This window comes from Amphiprion ocellaris, chromosome 17 (assembly GCF_022539595.1).
Source record: "Amphiprion ocellaris isolate individual 3 ecotype Okinawa chromosome 17, ASM2253959v1, whole genome shotgun sequence".
In the NCBI taxonomy this organism is placed as follows: Eukaryota; Metazoa; Chordata; class Actinopteri; family Pomacentridae; genus Amphiprion; species Amphiprion ocellaris.
This window is the reverse complement of record NC_072782.1, coordinates 24618406-24638667: the sequence shown is the minus strand read 5'-3', so window position 1 is coordinate 24638667 and position 20262 is coordinate 24618406. Positions and strand designations below refer to the sequence as shown.

The 20262-nt window shown below is 39.5% G+C and overlaps 1 protein-coding gene across 2 annotated transcripts in view; it reads right to left on the bottom strand.

The window, feature by feature from the left end:
• Nucleotides 1-4605: 4605 nt before the first annotated feature.
• The window catches only part of dennd1a (DENN/MADD domain containing 1A), a 35923-nt gene continuing 20266 nt past the window's right edge, over nucleotides 4606-20262 (bottom strand). Inside the window, exons 17-23 of one of the 2 annotated variants that reach the window (XM_055019357.1) lie at nucleotides 19674-19745; nucleotides 19248-19304; nucleotides 17929-18093; nucleotides 13915-13979; nucleotides 10489-10626; nucleotides 9065-9305; nucleotides 4606-7721 (exon numbers count right to left, since the gene is read on the bottom strand). In XM_055019357.1, the coding sequence (XP_054875332.1) occupies nucleotides 6654-7721; nucleotides 9065-9305; nucleotides 10489-10626; nucleotides 13915-13979; nucleotides 17929-18093; nucleotides 19248-19304; nucleotides 19674-19745 (1806 nt within the window). In that variant the 3' untranslated portion in view covers nucleotides 4606-6653. The remainder of the gene's footprint in view (nucleotides 7722-9064; nucleotides 9306-10488; nucleotides 10627-13914; nucleotides 13980-17928; nucleotides 18094-19247; nucleotides 19305-19673; nucleotides 19746-20262) is intronic. The other variant, XM_055019358.1, reaches the window with a different exon arrangement.

Here is a 20262-nt window from a genome sequence, read left to right as displayed (position 1 = left end):
CATGAAAATTTGCCATTGGAAAAATGCCACTATCTCCAGAACGATATATGTGGTCATGGTTCCATTCTGCCAATGACATGGTAATGACTGGATGCAGGGCTAATTTACAAAGAAATTACACAAAACAACATGTCAGGTTTCGAAGACTGGACTTTTCATAGACCACTTCATTTTTTTCATATTTCAACTCACCCATAATCTGAGATTATTGATCTACTTGTTCAGTATTATAGATTCTTCATCATTGTTCTGAGATAGTGTCATTCAAACAACCTCAAATTTCAATGTGCAAAAAAATGCCTGTTGAAGTAGGTTGACAGTGACAGCCAATTTAAAAATATTTTTTGCTCTGACAGTATTTGGCATAATATATATATATATATATATATATATATATATATATATATATATATATATATATATATATATATATATATACTGTCAGCCTATAAATAAAGCCTATAAATAAATAAATATATAAATATATATATATATATATATATATATATATATATGTATATATATATATATATATATATATATATATATATATATATATATTTATAGGCTGCTGTTTTGTAATATTGCAACGGATTTTCATCCCATTCACCAGTGAGAAAATAAAGTCAGTACAGTCCAGTTCATTTTTAACTCTTGCTTTAATGCCGTGATTGCATGTATTGTTTACCAGAAATATTCTTAACTTCAGATACTTTAAATATATGGCAGAAACACGCATACTTGAGCCAGATAACCTGTCAGGTGAGTTGGGAGAACAGGTAGGGGAGGGAATCCAAAAGTGCACTTAGTTTTGTCAGTCAAGTAAAACTAACTAGAGAACAACACCTAACATATCTTGACTGGCAAGTGCAAATACAGGCCAGGATGTCAGTCTTAAATGATGTGTGGTCCTTGTAACGTCCTGGGAATGTAAGGTCTCGTAGCAGGTGGAGGCTGTCAGGTATCTGCCGTTCACTACTTCTGAGGAGAGAATTCTTGGTAGAGTCTCCCATCCAGTCCAGAATTTCACCAGACTGGTCAGTTCAGACGGTGTTGCTATGGAGTGGATTAAAATTGATTAAATAAATGGCTACAACAAATGATCAAAAACAATCTAGGGTACGCATACTAAACAGGAAACAGTTGAAAAAATGGGCTGCATTTATCACTATCATTGGATAATAACTCTTGATATAGCTGTGAAAGAATGGTGGGCTATGAACAGGGCAGTCTAGGGCTGTTCATTTCAAGCTATTCGCTCACAGTTGTAACTAATTTGACTGCACAGTTTAAAACCTTTCAAGATCAGGAATAATTTAAAATGAATCAAACCAGAACATTAACTTGAGTAGAAAACACACATATTAAACAAAATGTTACCTAGACTAATTCAGTTTGCTAGGTGACCAGTTTCTTTACACTGCTCTGTGACTTAACTGCATTTTTGGGTGCATAAATCACACTTCCACCCATTTGTGCGTTTCTAAAATTATTACTCAACTACCCAGCTGCAGAACGTGCTGTCTGTATGACCTCATTACTGTATTAGCGCGGCTAGCGCTGTATTAGCGTCGCTAGCGCTGTATTAGCGCGGCTAGCGCGGCTAACGCTGTGATAGCGCTGTGCTAGCATTGTATTAGCGCGGCTAACACTGCGATAGCGCTGTGCTAGCGTTGTATTAGCGCGGCTAACACTGTGCTAGCGCAGCTAACGGCATGCATTACAGCTTACTGACTCTCACAAAAACAAACCACATACAGGACAAAAAGGATTAATACACTCACTGAAGCGCCGTCGTTCATGCATGTAGCCGTGGTTGACCCTGGTCTTGTGAGGTGAACCGTCTGCGTCACATGACCGGAGGAGCGCCACGTGATTGGCTGGGCGTTGGTTCGATTTTGGCCAGGATCGATTGTTTACGCCTGAGTCCCCCGGATGTGAACAGCGAATTTTTTGACAGCGAATTTTGAACATTGAATTTTTTGATGGCGAATTTTGAACATTGATTTTTTTGATGGTGAATTTTGAAGACATTGAATTTTTAACTGGTTTTTAGAATTTTGATGAGCTAAATTCAGGCATAAAAAATTCACATACGTAATTTTGATGCAAAAAAAATTCAAAGTAAGAAATTCAGCAGCTTTTAAAATTCATAATCTGATGAGTCTGATTCGCTTCCATACAGTTACTCTTATTACAACTTGCCACTGTAGAAGCTATATTAGTTTTACAGTGTCTGAGTGGATTCGTAGATGAGCTGTTGCTGAGGGTGGAGGGACTTCATGGATGTATCCATGTAACAGGAAGCAATAACGTAAAGTACAGCTAAGCCATTTTAAGGCAGGACAGGACTTCCAAATAGACAATTTTTGATACACAGAAGTATGTTTTTAATGGCTAAATCAGTGACCAGAGTGGGAGAATTTTTGAAGCTTTTTTTGAGGAATTTTTGAATGGAACTTTTATCTTGAACAAAAGTTGATATACTGCCAGTGGCAACAAGCTGGATGTTGTTTTTCATTACATTAAAATACAGCATAGAAAAATAAATGATTAGCAGAAACAAACTGTACATTCACATACACTACATACATTTATCTGAAAAATGACCTCAAGAATACAGAAATAATCAAATTCTATTGTTTGTTTACATGAAAACTCCACAGGACAACTTTAAAGATGCATTTTGACGTGGGAAAACCCTGTTACTTGTCATCTTACTTTGATGAGATCTACACATTTATCAACATATAAAGTTCTCTTTCTGTGGCCAGCACAGATATTTTTCTTGTAAATGCTGATGCACCTGGATCTGATGTTAATGTCCAGATAATGTATGAAGATACATATCATATACTAAATCTTTTCATATTGTCTAGGTTTGGTTTGTTCATTTTAACAGTGTGAAAACATTAAACTTGTCAAAATTACAGCCCCTATGAAAAATATTCATCCCTCTGTTTGCTGTAAGTTTCTCCTTTCTATTACTTCTCAACATGAAATCATGGATTATTTCATTTGGTGTTTTTGACAAGATTTAAAAAAAAAAAAAAGAGAGACCCTATTGTGCTAAAATAAATGCATGTAGCTTAGCTTTCATTGCACTTCCTATTCATTTATATGAAGACTAGAGCAAGATGCATCTGCTTCCGAGTGCACAATGCCTCTTTTACTTTGCAAAGATTTGAATCCTACCAATTTTTGACCAATCTGACAAATGTGGCCATGTTTGGAACCTTAGCTGCATGGCTACCAATTGCCAAGTCTACTGAGTATCAAGAAATGTTGGAAGATTCATGGTTTGACACTGACTAAGCACTTCCATGCTTTGCTCAGCTTTTCACCTTTGACAGATAAAATGTATACTGATCTGTTCATTTGATTCCAGGAAAAATGGAAAACTGGCGTCAAGTGCTGTTAATTCTATGCAACTTAAATGTCACCTAGCCTTCTATACTACTGGCACACAGTGTGATGACTGAGGGTCAGAATCCTTCCACAGAAACAGACATTTGACATTGTAAAGTACTAATTGTTTAGTCTTGTGCTTTCATTACAACTGACGTGGGGGAATGATCGACAGCCAAAAAGCACTGCCATCTTCATTTATCATCTCTAAACTAACATACAACCTACATTTGTCTATAAAACACAGACAAATGGTGCTTTTCGGTTATGATTTTTAAAATGTGATTTTAGTTTTAAGGTTTTCTTTGTACAAGTATACATCATGGTGCGATTGTAATTACCATATATTTGAAGCATAGTGTCATAGACCAAGAATTGGCCTGGATTATGGTCTCTCAGAAGTAGCTCTTATGATTTGTTATCTGATATCGGCAGAAATCAAATGTTCTTAACAGCCACAGGACAAGACATTGTTCAGTTACAGGGATAACAGCACATTTTTAGACAATCTCACCACAGACATTGGCCAACTACTGTGGGGCAAATATTGGCTTCAGATAGTTAAGGTTAGGGCTGCACAGTGGCGTGGTGGTTAGCATTTTTGCCTTACAGCTAGAAGATCCCCAGTTCGCGTCCCGGCTTTCCTGGGATCTTTAGAGTTTGCATGCTCTCCCTGTGCATGTGTGGGTTTTCACCGGGTACTCCACCTTCCACCCACAGTCAAAAAATATGCGGAGGTTAATTGATTATTCTAAATTGTCTGTAGGTGCGAATGTGAGAGTGATTGTTTGTCTGTATATGTGTCCCTGCGATGGACTGGCGACCTGTCTAGGGTGTCCCCTGCCTTCGCCCGAGTCAGCTGGGATAGACTCCAGCCCACCCGCGACTCTAATGAGGATTAAGCGGTATAGATAATGGATGGATAGTTAAGGTTAATGACAAACAGTCATCTCTACCCTAAATTGCAGGTTGGAAATGTGTCAAAGGACAGGCTTTCGGATTCTATCTGAAAATCCAATATGCAGTTCCGACAGACCATAAGGACAGCTTAAACCAAGTTCAAATATCTAATAGCATTGCCATAAGAAAGCTCAGATGTTTACAAGTTTAAACAATCAAGAATCATCTTGCAGGAATCAAGGGAGTCAGTGAAAAAAGGTAAGGTAATGAAAATGTGCTGCATAGTCAAACACAACACAGAGTCAGGGTACTTTTAATTAAGTTAAGCTGATATGTTCAGATATTTCTACTACATTTTAAGCAGGTGCAGTAGGATACTTGTCACCATACTTTAATCATTCAGAGAACAAGCATAGTGTCATCTGTACACGCACAACAGCAGCAACTAGATCTATACAGCACTTTAAAGCAGTTAGGATTTTTTGGCATTCACAACATATGGACGCCCCAAGATCACCCGGAAAGTGGTATGGGCCAGCATGGACACCTACACAGTTTCTGATGGTTGAGGAATCACAACAGCTGAATTAGTAACTGGTTGGCAAAACTGTGAGAAACCATTATTTTTGTTCACTATGCACAACTGACATAATTTGTAAGAAGACTCATTACAAAATAACTGTCATCAAGCACAAAGTAATACTTGACGAAGGCAAAAAACTGAAGGAAATAATGAGCATATGAGCAGAAAAATTGGACAAAAGTTCATTGAGTTTTCAATAAGTGTCCCAAAGTCTCCATATACGTACTTTGACAGAAATGTTTACAATCATCACTCTGCATAAAGCTACCAGAAACATCAATAGATGAACTCAGTTATCCAAATGCATGACTGAGGTGCACCAGAATTTGTAGCTACAGATCCATGATGCCATTAAGATGTCAATCAACTATAGCAGACTAGCTACTAATAACAATACAAGCTAATTGTTGACATCATTACGACATGCTGTTGTGAGCATGGCATATATCCTCTTGCAGGATACACTGTGTGTGGTGCCACTAAAGACAGATGACATGTGAGGGAGCGGTGCAAAAAAATATGTCAGCAAATATTTTAGTGAGTGGCAATGAGCTTGGGAACTGTTGGCACTCCATTTCCATGGAAGAATGGCAGAAAAACACAATATATCCTAATTCCGACAATCCTAGGGCAGATCTAGATGAGTTCAAGTGCTGTTGACTAAGGAGGCAGCCTACACCTTCTATCTGTTCACCAGACACACACTCCTATTTGTCACTGGTCAGGAGCAGAGCTGATGGGGCATTCCTACCTACTGGATCAGGACCTTCTGAGGCAGTTAATACACATCACCCCTAATGCATTTGCACAACTGGACTCTACATGCAAAACACTGGTCCATCTGGAGCACAGTCAAAGAAATGTGTGGGCTGAGAAAATCATTATGCTGCACTAATGTCACGTGACACTGAAAAACTGTACTTATAATTATATGCTGTTTGTTGTTTCAAGCATATTTTCCTGTCAATCCCTTTTGCATGGGTACACAAACTGAATTTCAAGATAATTACAGAATGTGTCTGCAGGGGTTTCCAGCAGGTGCCCGAGATTCCTTCTGCCATCCAAAAACATACTGTTTGGCAATTCTAAATTGGCCGTAGGTGTGAGTGTGAGCGTACATGGTCTATGCTGGCCTTGTGATGGTCTGTGCTGGTTGGCTAAGAAGTCTGCCTCTACATCATCTATTACAATAATAAAATGTACAACTTTTCAAATATTATCTCTTATTTCCTTAACAGGTTGGCTTCAGGAAATTTAAATCCAGCTCAAATGAGCTCCTCGGGTGCTCAGGTAGAGAGACACTCTCCCTTCCTCGTCTCTGCTAGCTTCTACAGTTGTCATGTTGACACAGGAAACACCAAGGGTGACAGCTGCTTACTGTCTGAAAGTATCAGATGTTAGCTTGTAGAGGAAATAATGTGCACTTAATTATGAATTGTTAATATAAGTTAATTACTTTTTGCGAGTTAATTTTAGGTAGCTAGTTAATGTCATAATCAGAATGTTCTGACTTCAACAACATAAGAATCATTGTCAGCCTGGTTATAGAATGCAAACAAAATAAAATTGTTCCTCATTTTAGGATACAGGCATGTCTTCAATCTCAATTTAAGCTGTTATTTATTTTTTTTTCAGTTGTGCGTGGGCAAGGTAGACTGTATCAGAGCTAATGCACCATCAAAAGCAGTAGAAGGTCCTGACAGAGTAGTGAGAGAAGTTTGGGTGATGACAGAGAAGGGTACCTCTGTGCACATTGACAGTTTCAGTCAAATGTTTCCCACTTTCTCCTAAGGTCCTCCACCTTCTTTTTTGGGGGTGTAGCAGGGTTGGCCATAGTCAGCAGGTCCCCAAAAGGATCCCGAATCTTCTCACTGTCGTCCTCAGTCTGAAGTGGCTTTTCCAGTATGTTCATGGCTGTAGTGGGGACAGATGTGGAGTCGCCCAGGCTGGAAATTGCGTGGTTGCTGGCAGAGGAATGACGTAGGGGGTTGACTGAGGAGGGGAAGGTGGACTGAAGCAGTCCATAATAGGGTGGCAGAGTGGAGCTGCCTGGTGAATGTTGTCTGTAGAGCCCCGTTGGTGTAGGAAAGGTGTGTGGCTTGGGTGGAGTATTTAAGTAAGAGCATGGTGGAGGCCTGTACACTGCACTGAAGGGATTTGCACTTACAGTTGGTGAGTAATGCATTTGAGGGGAGGTGTGCTGCACAGCCTGGGCGAAAGGATTCAGCGATATGTGAGGATGCAGTGGGAAAGGAGGCAGGTTCTGTGGGTGGGATGTTGGCGGAAGTGTTTCTTTGCTAGATGATGAGACACTGATATTGACCTCATCAGTTAATGCAGCAGAGCTGGGCTGTGCCGAGGTTTTAAGAGGGTCTAGCAGGCTTATCAGATCTATACTGTCCTCAGAAACCTTTGTGGGTCTCAGCAGGTCTCCATCTGTGGTCATGCCCAGAGCTTGTCGAAACTCTTTTCCCCCTGATGTAGTCCTTCCCTCACCGGCTACAGCTGTTTTAGAGCGCAACTGGGCAATGGGGGGTGCTAGGACAGTCCCAAGCTCCGGTGTTTTCCTCCCATGGGGACGAGGAATGGTGATATTACCAGCGGTGGAAGGGTCCAAAGGGTCAGTGCCTGTACTGGAGCTTTCCCGGCCAGGGGAGTGGGCTTCTGTCTGCACAAGAAGTTGGATAGGTAGAGGTATATCACAGGTAGGAGGCATACCAACAGGCAAAGCTGTTTCATCCTTCCCTCTACTCCAAGTCTTGTTGTAAGGGTTGGAAAGCTTGAGGCCTGGAAGCATTTGCGAGTTTTCACTGACACTTAGATCCATCCGCTGCAAACACAAGAGACAATACAGACAATTTTTGTTTTTTTTTCTTACAATTAGTCCAGTAAAGCCTATGTCCTTACAACTTAAATTACTAACAAACGTTTCCTGTTTTGCCTCAGAAAAATTTTCATAGTGGTGGCAACATGGTGTCACAGAAAGTCTTGGGGTTTATTTTTAATTTCAATATTAAAAATTTTGTCAATGCATGATGATAATTTGTCTAACTACAGCCAATTATGGTCTTTCATAGAACTCATGATTTAGCTGTGTAAGGAACGATTTTACTGCAGCTTATAAACTGTGACTGTGTGTGTAACTTCTCAACTGTCCCAAGTGAAGAAAAGTAAACTGTTATTTATCTGTTACCATGCTGTCGATCATTTATAATTAGAGGTAATTAATGAGCTTAATGCTGTTGTGTGTGAATGTGCACATCTCTCTCTCTTCGTAGACACTTAAACTCACCGGCCACTTAATTAGCTACACCTGTTCAACTGCTAGTTAATGCAAATATCTAAATATCCAATCGAATGGAAGCAACTCAATACATTTAGGCATGCAGACACGGTTGAGACAACCTGCTAAATGTTCAAACCGAACATCAGAAAGAGGAAGAAAAGTGATTTAAGTGACTTTGAACATTGCATGTTGTGGGATTTTCACAAGCAATGATCTCTAGGGTTTACAGAGGATGGGCCAAAAAGAGAAAATATCCAGTGAGTGGCAGTTGTGTGGACCAAAATGCCTTGTTGATGTTGTTGTGGGGGATATTTTCTTGGCTCACTTTGGATCCTTTAGTACTAATTGAGCATCGTTTAAACACCACAGCCTACCTGAGTATTGTTGCTAACCATGTATGACCACAGTGTACCAACTTCTGATGGCCAGCAGGGTCACAAAACTCAAATCATCTCAAACTGATTTCTTGAATAGGACAATGGGTTCACTGTACTCCAATGACATCCACAGTCACCAGAGCTCAGTCCAATAGAACCTTTGGGATGTGGTGGAACGAGAGATTCACACCATGGATGTGCAGACGACAAATCTGCAGCAACTGCATGATGCTATCTAACATGATAGACCAAAATCTCTGAGGAATGTTTCCAACACCTTGTTGAAAGTATGCCAGGAAGAATTGAGGCAACTCTGAAGGCAAAAGGAGGTCCAACCAGGTAATAATTGCTTAACACCCTTAAGCAAGGTGTACTTAATAAAGTGGCTGGTGAACCTAATAGCTGAATGGTTCAGATGTTGGGTCAGCAATCTCAAGTTTAACAGAAACTTTATAGGCTCATCAAAATAAAATCTACTAAAAAGCTAAAACTACACAAACTTTGCCTGACCTGGTAGGTGAACTTGGCATGTAGCTCATCTTTAGGAGTCCTCAGGTCTTCGAGACTTTTAGCCAAGGTAATTGGCTGACTGTCAGGCTCGTCCTGGCACCCAAAAATGTCGCCCAATAGGTTGACACTGGAGAACTTCTCATTAACTGGGCTGGGAGGAGCTGTGTGGCTTTCTGCCCCAAAACCTGGATCATCCCCTTCTATCAACTCAACCTCCTTCAGGGAGCGATACGGCTGAGGCCTGTGGGGACAAAATAAGACTTGAGTAATTTATTTTGCTCACATAGGTTAAAACCTGTATCCAGTCAAAACATGGACCATTTCCCTTTTCTCCAAAATCGGGCCAAAAATGAACCTTATCAAAATCTTTGAAAAGGGTGCATTTTGTGGCTAAATTTGAAAGAAAAATTGGATCAAATATATCTCTTTTTTTTGGTTAAATACCTTGCTACTCCACAAAATATGTAATATTTCAAGTGGGACAACAGTCTGCGGCAATGCAGTATTCATACCTCTTTTGAGTAATTGTTGATAAAGACTGTTGTGTCATGATCTGGGATTTTGTTTTCAGAAAATGAAAGCATACTTTTTTGACAAGTTATATCCTCAGTAAGAACCAGTGACCTTGTGGGTTGGTGGTACACAGAGTAGGGTAGTCTAAAATTATCTGTTGTGCTGTTAGTTTTGGTCTTTCCATGGAGTTCAGTGACAATGAGATAGCCGGTAGAAAAAGTCTGTTTTTGTTTTACCCTGATACATTTCTATTCCTGGTAAACTAGAAAAAAATGTGCAAGAATGACATTACAAACTACTCTGAACAACTCTAAAGGATTTGGTGAAAACTGGGGAACCTCTGAAACAATTTTTATTCCATTTTATCTGCACAGTCACAATTTTCACTAATTAATATTAAGAGTGACCACACTTGATTGATGAAAAGACTATTTACATTATGTTAGCACTGAATGGTATTTATGATGAAAAATGTATTTCAAAGCCCACATTAAGGAGGAACTTTACTGAGATATAATTAAGGTCACTATGGTGAGCAGGCTTTGGGAGAAATCTCACCCTTTTCTGCTGTTTTATATGGCTAGCAATGTGTCCCACACCAGTAATATATTACCATGCTACAGCATGTTTCCCTAAAAATTAATTAAAATAAGCTGGTGGGAATACTTGTTTAAACTCTCAAGCCACAACAAATTCACTGGTGCCATGGTGCTATATTTCAGCTAAATACTGCTCTTACTGTCATGCCATTGCAAAATTTCACCCTCCCAGTAGCCATAATGCTTCTGAGGCAGTGGTTTAACACAAGTGTACGTACATGCACACATTTCCTTATAAAAGAAAGAGTTGAGAAAGGCTTTTTAATGAAGCAAGCACAATAAAGGGCAAAGCCAATCAATCGAGATGCATACAGAGGTGACCACTCAAAAGGGACGGAGAAGAGAAAGCTGTCAGGAAACCCAGCGATGGAGTCATCGTCGTATTGGAACTCGTCTCCAGACGAATCCTCAGACAGAAAGACTGTGTAGTGACGAGTAGGACGGACACAGCTAAAGTGAGGAGATGAAAGACAAGAGGAAATTTACAGCTCAGTATATATGTTAAATGATTCATTAAAGGGGACAGAAAGGAAGAGGAAAATTAAGAAAAGGAAAGAGAAGAATCAGCATTGTTAATACCAGGCCTTTTTATCGACTGACAGTGTAAGAGGATTAGTACATTTATGTGCTTATTGTAGATTAGTTAGACTACTCAATTTAATTATTTGAATTAACCTAAACAAAGCAGTGCAATTAGCTGGAAAAAACAAAACAAAAAAACTATGAAAGACAAAGATCTCCACACTGACAGAAATCCAGAATCTTTGAACCCTGTGTTATGTGTCAGACAGCCGAAGGGATTTTGTCTGTTTCACCGCAACAGTAGAGAGGGGTTGTTTCACTGTCACGGTCACTCTATACTGAAGTAATGAATGACACATTAATGCAGGATGCAATGCAGATGCTGTATACTGATAAATAACAACACCTCTTTTCAGTGTCAGGCTACTCATCAGATGTCAAAGTAAAAATACTCACATGAAACGACAGATTTTTTTTTAACATACACTGACGGCACTCTTAGTACAGAAAAAAATATGCTCTCTATTAAATACTGTATATACTATATTCACACATTCACAGTTTTAGACACAAAAAAATGAAACTAAACACAAAGAATTCTAATATACAGAGAACTAGTACAGATCGTAAAATTGAAAAAGCAAATGGAAACAGTAATTCTGCTCTTGTAATACTAAAGTTCCTGACCTGATTCCATTACAATTACTCCTGTTTATTTAGCTCTTCACAGTCTTTGGGGTAAAACAATAAAGATAACCAAATGGTATTTTGGAATGCTCATTGATAAAGATGGACGCACCAAGGAAGATGTGAAAATCAGAATCCAAAAATCCCCGAATAGCATATAATATGCGCAAAAATATATAGAAGTCAAATCAGAACCAAAAGAAAATTCAAATCTTTAGCTCAAAGGTTAACGCAGTGCTGCTATTTGGGCAGAAAGTTGGAAACTAGCATCTTGCATAGTGCAGAAAATCCAGGTATTCGTCAACAAGTGCGTACAACAAATCCCTGACATCAAATGGTTTGACCACATTACAAACCTTGAAGTCGGGGAAAGAACCAATCAATAACCTGTGCCAGGAGAAATTTGAAAAAGAAAGTGGAGATACATAGACCACACTTTAAGAAAAGAACAAGCAAATATAGCAACAGCTTTAAAATGGAACACGGGACATGGAGGCAGAAGGCATGACAGGTGGACACGTATGGAAAGAAAAGGAAAGGCCCAGAACAGACATGAATGGAAAAGGGTTGTTGATGGCTTGTGATCCACTTGGAACTGAATAGCAAAAGAAGAAGAAGGTGGATAAATGATGCCCATAGAGTAAAACTTGTGAGAGTGGTGGCAGGTGAAAGGCAGCATTTTCTCAGCAGTCACACTCTAGCATGGCCATTCATTCATTTCAAGCTAAAATATTATGCATGTTTAGATTTGTGCTATGACCTATAGTACTGATACGTGTAATTATTGATTTTACATGATGATTTTGGGTTCCTGAGCTCTCTTTCACAGCAGTAGAAACTACAGGCTGACTTTCTCTTCAGCTGTCAAATATCTTCAATTTGCAATTTCTCCTCTCATATTTGGATTGTGGAAAAATGCCATATACTTGCACATTCATCAGCTCAACTGAAAACAAACATAATAAAATGAGAGATGAAAAACTTTATTCTTCAGGTAAGCACACTTAATTCTTCAGCAAAATGTGACGTCATAATCTATAGTGGTTTTAGCTGAGTAGAGCTCTTATATCAGGAGTGAAGTTTTATGAATAAATGATTCTGGGTTTGCCTCCAGACACAGGCAAAAGTACTGTTTGAATCCTGCTTTAACAAGACTCTGTGGCTTATGCAGGTGTGCAGTGTTTGTGCTCAGTAAGTGCCATTACAATTTCAGTTCATGGCTAATTGCCATTGTCAGTAGGAAAACATTATAAAGTAAATACACATACATAGAATGTTTGACTACATGAATATCAGATTTTCTGAAGATTAGTGAAATGTTGTTTTCAATTTGGCTGACTTACCTTATTTCATATCAATCCTTCTATTAGAGCATTTTTTACATTTCATGTGGCTAAAACAGATCAGATAACTAAACACAAAAGTACTGTGGCAGTCATATGTGGTTGCTGAGTGCCTTCTATTGATATTTCAATTTACAACAACAAAGTCTATGTGGAGAGATCAAAACATGATGAAACATGATGAAACATGAACATTTATTGGCGGCTGTGGCTCAGTTGGTAAAGGGTGTTGTCCTATAATTGTGAGGCTGCATGATCAAACCCACTTTCCTGTACATGTCCAAACCTGTATAGGCTTTAGAAACTGCAAGCAAGCTGCAGAAGCTTTCAGCAATCACACCTTCAGTTTCTTCATGTTTTTTATTTTTATTTTTTTGCAGTTAAATGCCAAATGTTTCAGTATTGGTAAAACGTACGTCCTAGAAAATTACGGCAATCGTAGCACCAACGAACTGGCTAATTTGGCATTTGACTAGTGTTTTTACAACAAATGATGGACTAATTTGGATGCAGAGGAAGAAGAACCCAGGGGGTCATGTTTTTAAAGAAAATTTGTATGATTGCTGAAGCTGATGAAATGTCTTGAAATGCAGAAGAAAATGCTTTTGTCTCTCAAAAAGTTAGACTAAGATTGACAAAGGATGTAAAGAAGGAAAAGGAGGTGTAATAAAGGATAAGGAGTTGGAAAAAACACCAACAGAGGACATCAGAGTTGAAACTGAATGCAATGAACAGTGCAACACACGCATATTAAAATCAGAAGACAACCATTTGGTGGTGCAATAAAAGGAAGTAAAACACAATGTCTGTGCAAAGGCCATTAGTGACTCCAAAAAGGTCCTGTTAAAAACATTTTAGCTTTGAAACAATGTTTCGAACTCCAAGGGTGTAGAACTTAAAGTGCAACAAATATCTACAGAATTATATTAGACACACAAAAGAACAATATTGCCTTTCTGTCAACAATCAATAAAAAAGGATAAATCGAGGATAACTAATGGATGGATGGATTTCAGAAGGCCAATATCACACTCTGTGGTCTGCTGTACAAATTTAAATAATTCTGTCTGCTGTTTTCATCTTACTGACTCACAAATAATGTCCTGATGACCCAAATATGTAAAGAGAAATTCTGGATTGCATTATGGACAGGGGAAATTACTGTGTATAATGGAGGTAGGCTTACTGGTCAATGCTGCTTTCCAGACTTGCATTGCTGCTTGGTCGCTTCAAAAGCATTGGTGGACGAGTCTGTTGAAGAAAATAAAAAAAAATATGAAAAAAAACTGCATATGACTGATTCAGAAAATAGTGACTGACAGAATTGTGTATACTGAAACAGTACTTAAAGACAATTCATGGAATCAAACTTAAAGAGGTTGAAAGTACAGAAACCATGTTTTCCATCACAAATCATCTTTGGCATCGAACAGACATGTAAACCAACAACAGAAAATGTTCATTTTGTTCTGTCATCAAGGCAAAAAAAATTTAAAAAAATTTTGAAAAAAAGGACAATTTTCACACGGACTAAAAATGAGAAGTTGTTACTTAAATGCATTCTACAGCGAGCTTTTATGATAGAGAGGAGAGATCTAAATTTTGACAACAGATTTGTTAACATCAGGAAATTACATGATTTACAATCATTGCAAATCTGGGAAAAATTTGGTCACTCGCCAACGAACCTTTAATTTTTACACATATTGAGCATGCATACACTGCATGCATGGAACAGGGTAAAAAAGGGTTTATTCTGCTTCACCTTACTGGCTTGAAAATAAGACTTTTTTCACAGGCAAAAAAGTCACTGGACAATTGATTTATGATGACCAGTTTTCTGTTTTTTTGTTTGCTTTTTTGCTATCATTAGGCAGGGGGAAAAAAACAAAAAAGACCGATCAGAGGGATAGCAGAAACTTTAGAAATGTCCAAATCAACAGTAAGCTTAGAAAAACCAAAAAGAAGCCCATGGAAGACAGATAAAATGGATGGTAGCAGAATTCTTTCTATGGTGAAGAAAAACACATTGAAAACATCTAACCAAGTAAAGAATCCTATGGAGGAGGCAGGCAGTTTGTTGTCCAGGTCTACAACCAAGAGGGGCCTTCGTGAATGGAAATACAGATGGTCTGCTTCAAGATGCAAACCACTGGCAACACTCAAGGCCAGATTAGATTAGATTACACCTAGATTGACCAGAAAACATAGAAAACAGGCTGCCCAGTTCCGGACATAGATTCTTTGAACAGATGAAACCAAGATGGCGCATCACCTGTCAAACATGGTGGATGTAATGTTATGGCATGGGCATGCATGACTGCTAATGGAAGTAAACCATGGATATTCATAGATAATCTAACTGCTGACAGAAATAATAGGATGAATTCTGAAATGTCTATAAATGAGCTACACCTTCTGCTCAGATACAATACAATACAATACAATATACTTTATTGTCCCACTTGGGGAAATTTGTTTTGGACTGAGCAACCAACTGTGCCATAAATGCCATCTCAACAACAATTACATAACAGTACTACACATATCCCATGACATAACACATACATACACCATAATAAAAATCACCACAGTAAAAACACGATAAAAAATGATTGCACAATCTTCGGCCTCAAGCGGCATTGTTCAGGAATTTGATGGAGGTTGGAATGAATTCTTAAAACGGTTGAGTTTGCAGTTGGGGACTCTATATCGCAGTTTGTATTCTGAGTAAAAGATATGTGACGGCTCAGTCACTATCCTCTGGGCTTGCCTGAGAACAGTTTGTTCATAAATGGACTGCAAGGATTGGTAGTCATTTTTTCCCATCACCTTCATGGCCGTGTGCATCAAACGAGCCAGTTTGGTTTTCAACTTTTTTACAGTAAGGTTGCCATACCAGGCTGACATCCCATATCGGACCAAGCTCTCCAGTACCGCCTGATAAAATAAGAACATGATGCTTTTGTCCACACCATACAGTCTCAGCCTGCACAGGAAGTACAGTCTCTGCTGTAAACGGGAGCACATGCTTTCCACATGGACGTTCCAACTAAAAGAGCTGTCTAAGTGAACTCTGAGATACTTATATGAGCCGACCTGCTCAATGGGTGAGTCATGTATGACAACAGGACTGCAGTCCCCTACTGATCTCGGGTCTAAGACCATCTCTTTAGTTTTTTGAACATTCAGGATGAGATGGTGGGCATCACACCACTGAACAAAGTGCTCTATTTCAGAAAAATAGGCTGAAGGGTTTGAATCTCTGTGCAGTAGGCTAAGGATGGCAGTGTCACCAGAAAATGTAAAAACAAGGTTCCCGGGGAGACTGTTTGTGCATTCATTTGTGTAAAGCGTAAAAAGGACCAGGGAGCTGACACAACCCTGCGGGGCACCTGTACTGATTGATTTGCACTCTGAGAGAGTGTTGTTGACTCTCACCTGCTGACTTCGATTGGTTAAAAAGGAAAAATATCACTTAATTAAACAAGGGTTAACACTCATCTGCCTCAGTTTTAGGATGAGGAGATGGGGTTGGAGTGTGTTAAAAGCTGAACTAAAATCAATAAATAAAATTCATGCATACGCTTTTGGGCATTCCAGGTGCTTAACAGTAAAGTGGGTGATGCTGTTGATGGTATCATTTGTACCTCTCCCCTGCCTGGAGGCAAACTGGTATGGGTCAAGTGCCAAATTAACCTCTGCTTTAAGTATAGACAACATGTACTTCTCAAAGCTTTTCATTACAATTAAAGTCAGGGCCACAGGTCTAAAATCATTGTTTTCAGCAGGACACTGTTTCTTAGCTACAGGAACTATTGTGGATTTTTTTCCAAAGGGCAGGAACAGTGTGTGTATGAGCCGTTCCGCACATGCCTTTAAGAGCAGTGCAGAAATGCCATCAGGGCCAGTGGATTTTTTAGTAGATTCAGTCAAATGCTGAAAAACTATGAATGGCATTTCACAGTATTGATAAATAAATGACCCAAAATATAAAGTAAAAGCTACCTAGAAGTTCCTTAATGCAAACAAATTGAAATAAATAAATAAAAATATTCCTTGTATCTACAAGTATGCCTGTTTGTCCGGATACCTTTGAGCTTTTGAAAACAGAAGTCCCAAGCAAACAATATTTCTTTTTAACTGTTTGAAATAAAGATGAAAGACAATTCTCAATCACATCTTGATTACTTTATATCAAATCCATTGTAATGGTGCACAGGAGCAAAATTATGAAATTTGTGTCACTATCTAGATACATATGGACTTGACAGTATAATCATTATCAAGTTTGCAGGCAACACAATGGTGGTGGGTCTCATCAACAACAATAATGAGACAGCCTATAGGGAAAAGGTCCAACACCTGGCAGCATGATGCATCAACAGCAACCTGGCTCTCAATATGAACAAGCCCATAGAGCTCATTGTGGACCTCAGGAAGACAAAAGACTTGACACACAACCTCATACACATCAATGGAACAGAGGTTGAATGTGTTTCCAGCTGAATGTTTCTGGATGTCCACATCTCCAATGACACATCTACTGGACACCTCGACCCTGATCAAGAAGGTTCACCAATGTCTCTTCTTCCTGGGGAGGCTGAAGAAAATCAACTTGTCTCCAGAGATCCTGGTGAATTTCTATCGATACACCATCAAGAGCATCCTGACCAACTGCATCACAGTCTGGTAAATTAATTGCTCTGTTTCAGACCAGAGAGCGCCGCAGAGGGTGGTGAAAACTGCCCAACGCATCGCTGCTACACCACCACCACCCATCGAGACTGTGTATCACAAGCGGTGCATATGGAGGGCATGCAGCATTGTCAAGGACACACCTTTCACCCTGGACACAACCCGTTTGCCCTCCTCTCCTCTGGGAGGCGCTATAGAAATCTTCATTCCAGGACCAGCAGGTTCAGAAACAGCTTCTTTCCCTCAGCTGTCACTTCACAGATCTCTGCATCACGGTTACTCGGGGTAATGCACTTTACTGCTGCTTTTTGACTTCAGGTTAGATGCTAAACTGCATTTCATTGTCCTAGTACTTGTACTCTGTGCAATGGCAATGAAGTTGAATCTAATCGAATAATTGCATACAATATCCAACCCTTGTCCAAACAGTGCATGCAGACTGTGAAACTCCTTACAACGTCTTTCCAAAACATGGTCTTGTTAGCAAGCCGTCTTGTCTCACCTCATTCCCGCAAACATGTCCAAAATGCACAGTGGCTGGCCTTTCGTTATCCCAGGTTTGCAGCGATCCCTCCCCTCTGACTGCATCAGTTGAGGAGCTAAATCCTGCTGTGCCGTCATCGATGACCTCTGACCCTCCAGTGGAGAAACCATTCTCGGCCTGCTCCTACAGAGGTAAGTGTGTGTGTGTGTGTGTGTGAAAGAGAGAGAAAGACCAACAATTGTCATAATCATGGCTGTAAACTACTGGTCAAAAGTTTTAGAATACCCCAGTTTATCCATTTTTTAAATTGAAATTCAAGTAGTTCAAGTCCAATGAATCACTTGAAATGGTACAAATGTAAGTGGTGAACTGCCAGAGGTTAAAAAATAAATAAGGTAAAGTTACCCAAAACTGAAAAATACTATACATTTCACAATTATACAAAAAGGCCTTTTTCAGGGAACAAGACATGAGTTAACAACTTAAAGCTGTTCTGGAGCAATGGAGGTTGATCAAGCCGGGAAAGTTGGTGCTACCAAATCCTACAGGTGTGCCAACTTTTCTTGACTACTTACAACCCCCTCTGTCTGCATAAAAGTACTACTGGAACACACCGTGGGACCATACCCTCAAGAGCACTATTTGCACAGTATTGTACTGCAGAAAGTAGTGTGCTGCTATAAAAATGGTGAGGAAAAGGCAATTAACAATAGAAGAAAGACAGACCATCATAACACTAAAAATGTAGGTCTTTCCTACAAAGAAACTGTGAAGAAAATCAAGGTGTCAGTGAGTAGTTTTCTTCACCATCAAAATCACTCAGAAACTGGAGGAAACTCTGACAAGAAGAAGGTAGGCTTGAAAACATGGAGTGGCAGCACAGTCTCCAGACTTAAACCCCATGGAGCTGGTTTGGGATGAACTGGACAGAAGAGTGAAAGCAAAGCAACCTACAAGTGCCACACATTTATGGGAACTTCTGCAACAGAGTTGGGAAGAACTTTCTGAAGAATATTTGATTTCCATTGTGGAAAGACTGCTACGAGTGTATTCAGCTGTTATATCTGCCAAAGGTGGTTACTTTGATGAGTCAAAAATTTAGACTACATTTTGGTTTCTAAATGGATTTTTTTTCTAAACTTAATTTGTTTATTTGCCCCATGCTTTCAGAGTACAATGAGACACTAACATGCATAATTTCCAATAAAAAAAATTGGGGTGTAAAAATTCTATCTGTCTGTCTTTTCTCTCTCTCTCACTCTCTCTCTCACTCTCACTCTCACTCTCACTCTCACTCTCACTCTCACTCTCACTCTCTGCAGTGTAAAGCTACATACCTTTTGCTTCAACCGGCTTCTGACTTCCTTGATACGCATTTTTGCATGGTCCTTGGCCTGTTGAACAAACACACAGCCAGATCATTGCCATTTTTCCAGATGTGCAATACAATAACAATCCACTCAGGAGTTTGAAAGGTAAGAAAAGGGCAGGCTCTACTAAGTAATACATCATATTGTCTCTATGGTGAAAATGTGTTCACAATCACGATAAAGGTACACATAACAACCTTGTGGCCTGCCTATTCTGAGAGATTATTCATAGTGTTTATGTAACATGCAAAGTAAGTTATTGCATAAATTTTCACCCCCTTTAAAGCGACCCACCTAATTCAACATAGGTGTAGCCAAATGGTGCTCGATGTCACACAATTTGTTTTTAACAATTTTTTCCCACACAGTTTTTAAGAGAGGGGAGGAACTTACAAGCTTATAAACCGTCTTCATTGCTGGGTTTGCCTTGGTCTTCACTGTGTTGAAGATAGCTCCGCCTCCTTTCTATCAGAAAAAATTTAGATAACACAAGTTAGAGTCTCATGAACATACCACACTGGGATCTTAGTCAATGCGCTCTTCTCTGGCCTTCACTGTTTATTGACTCATATTTTATTTTGAAGTTATTTGTCTTGTGTTCCCCCTTGCTGCTAGGATCGTGCTGCACAAGGAAGCATCTTGTAAGCCCTGGCTAAGGAGCTCTCCACCTGAGTGGACTAGGGACTTCTGAACTCCCATGATTCCTAGCTTTCACCCAAGTTACTGAGTCACTGACTGGCTAACCTCCTGGCAGCTGCTTGCATCCTACATGATCAACCTCCTCAGTTTGTCCTCTGGACTGCTAGCCTCCAGTCAGTCGTCTATCAAATAGTATAGGGCCTGCCAGTTCCCTGCCCAATCCTGCCTCCCTGGATAATCTGAAGCAACCTTCTGGTAAACCCTACATAAGGACACGTGACTCTCGTTGACAATATTCCTTGACCCCTGGCCCTGGTCTTTTAGCGAGAGAATGTGCCAGGCC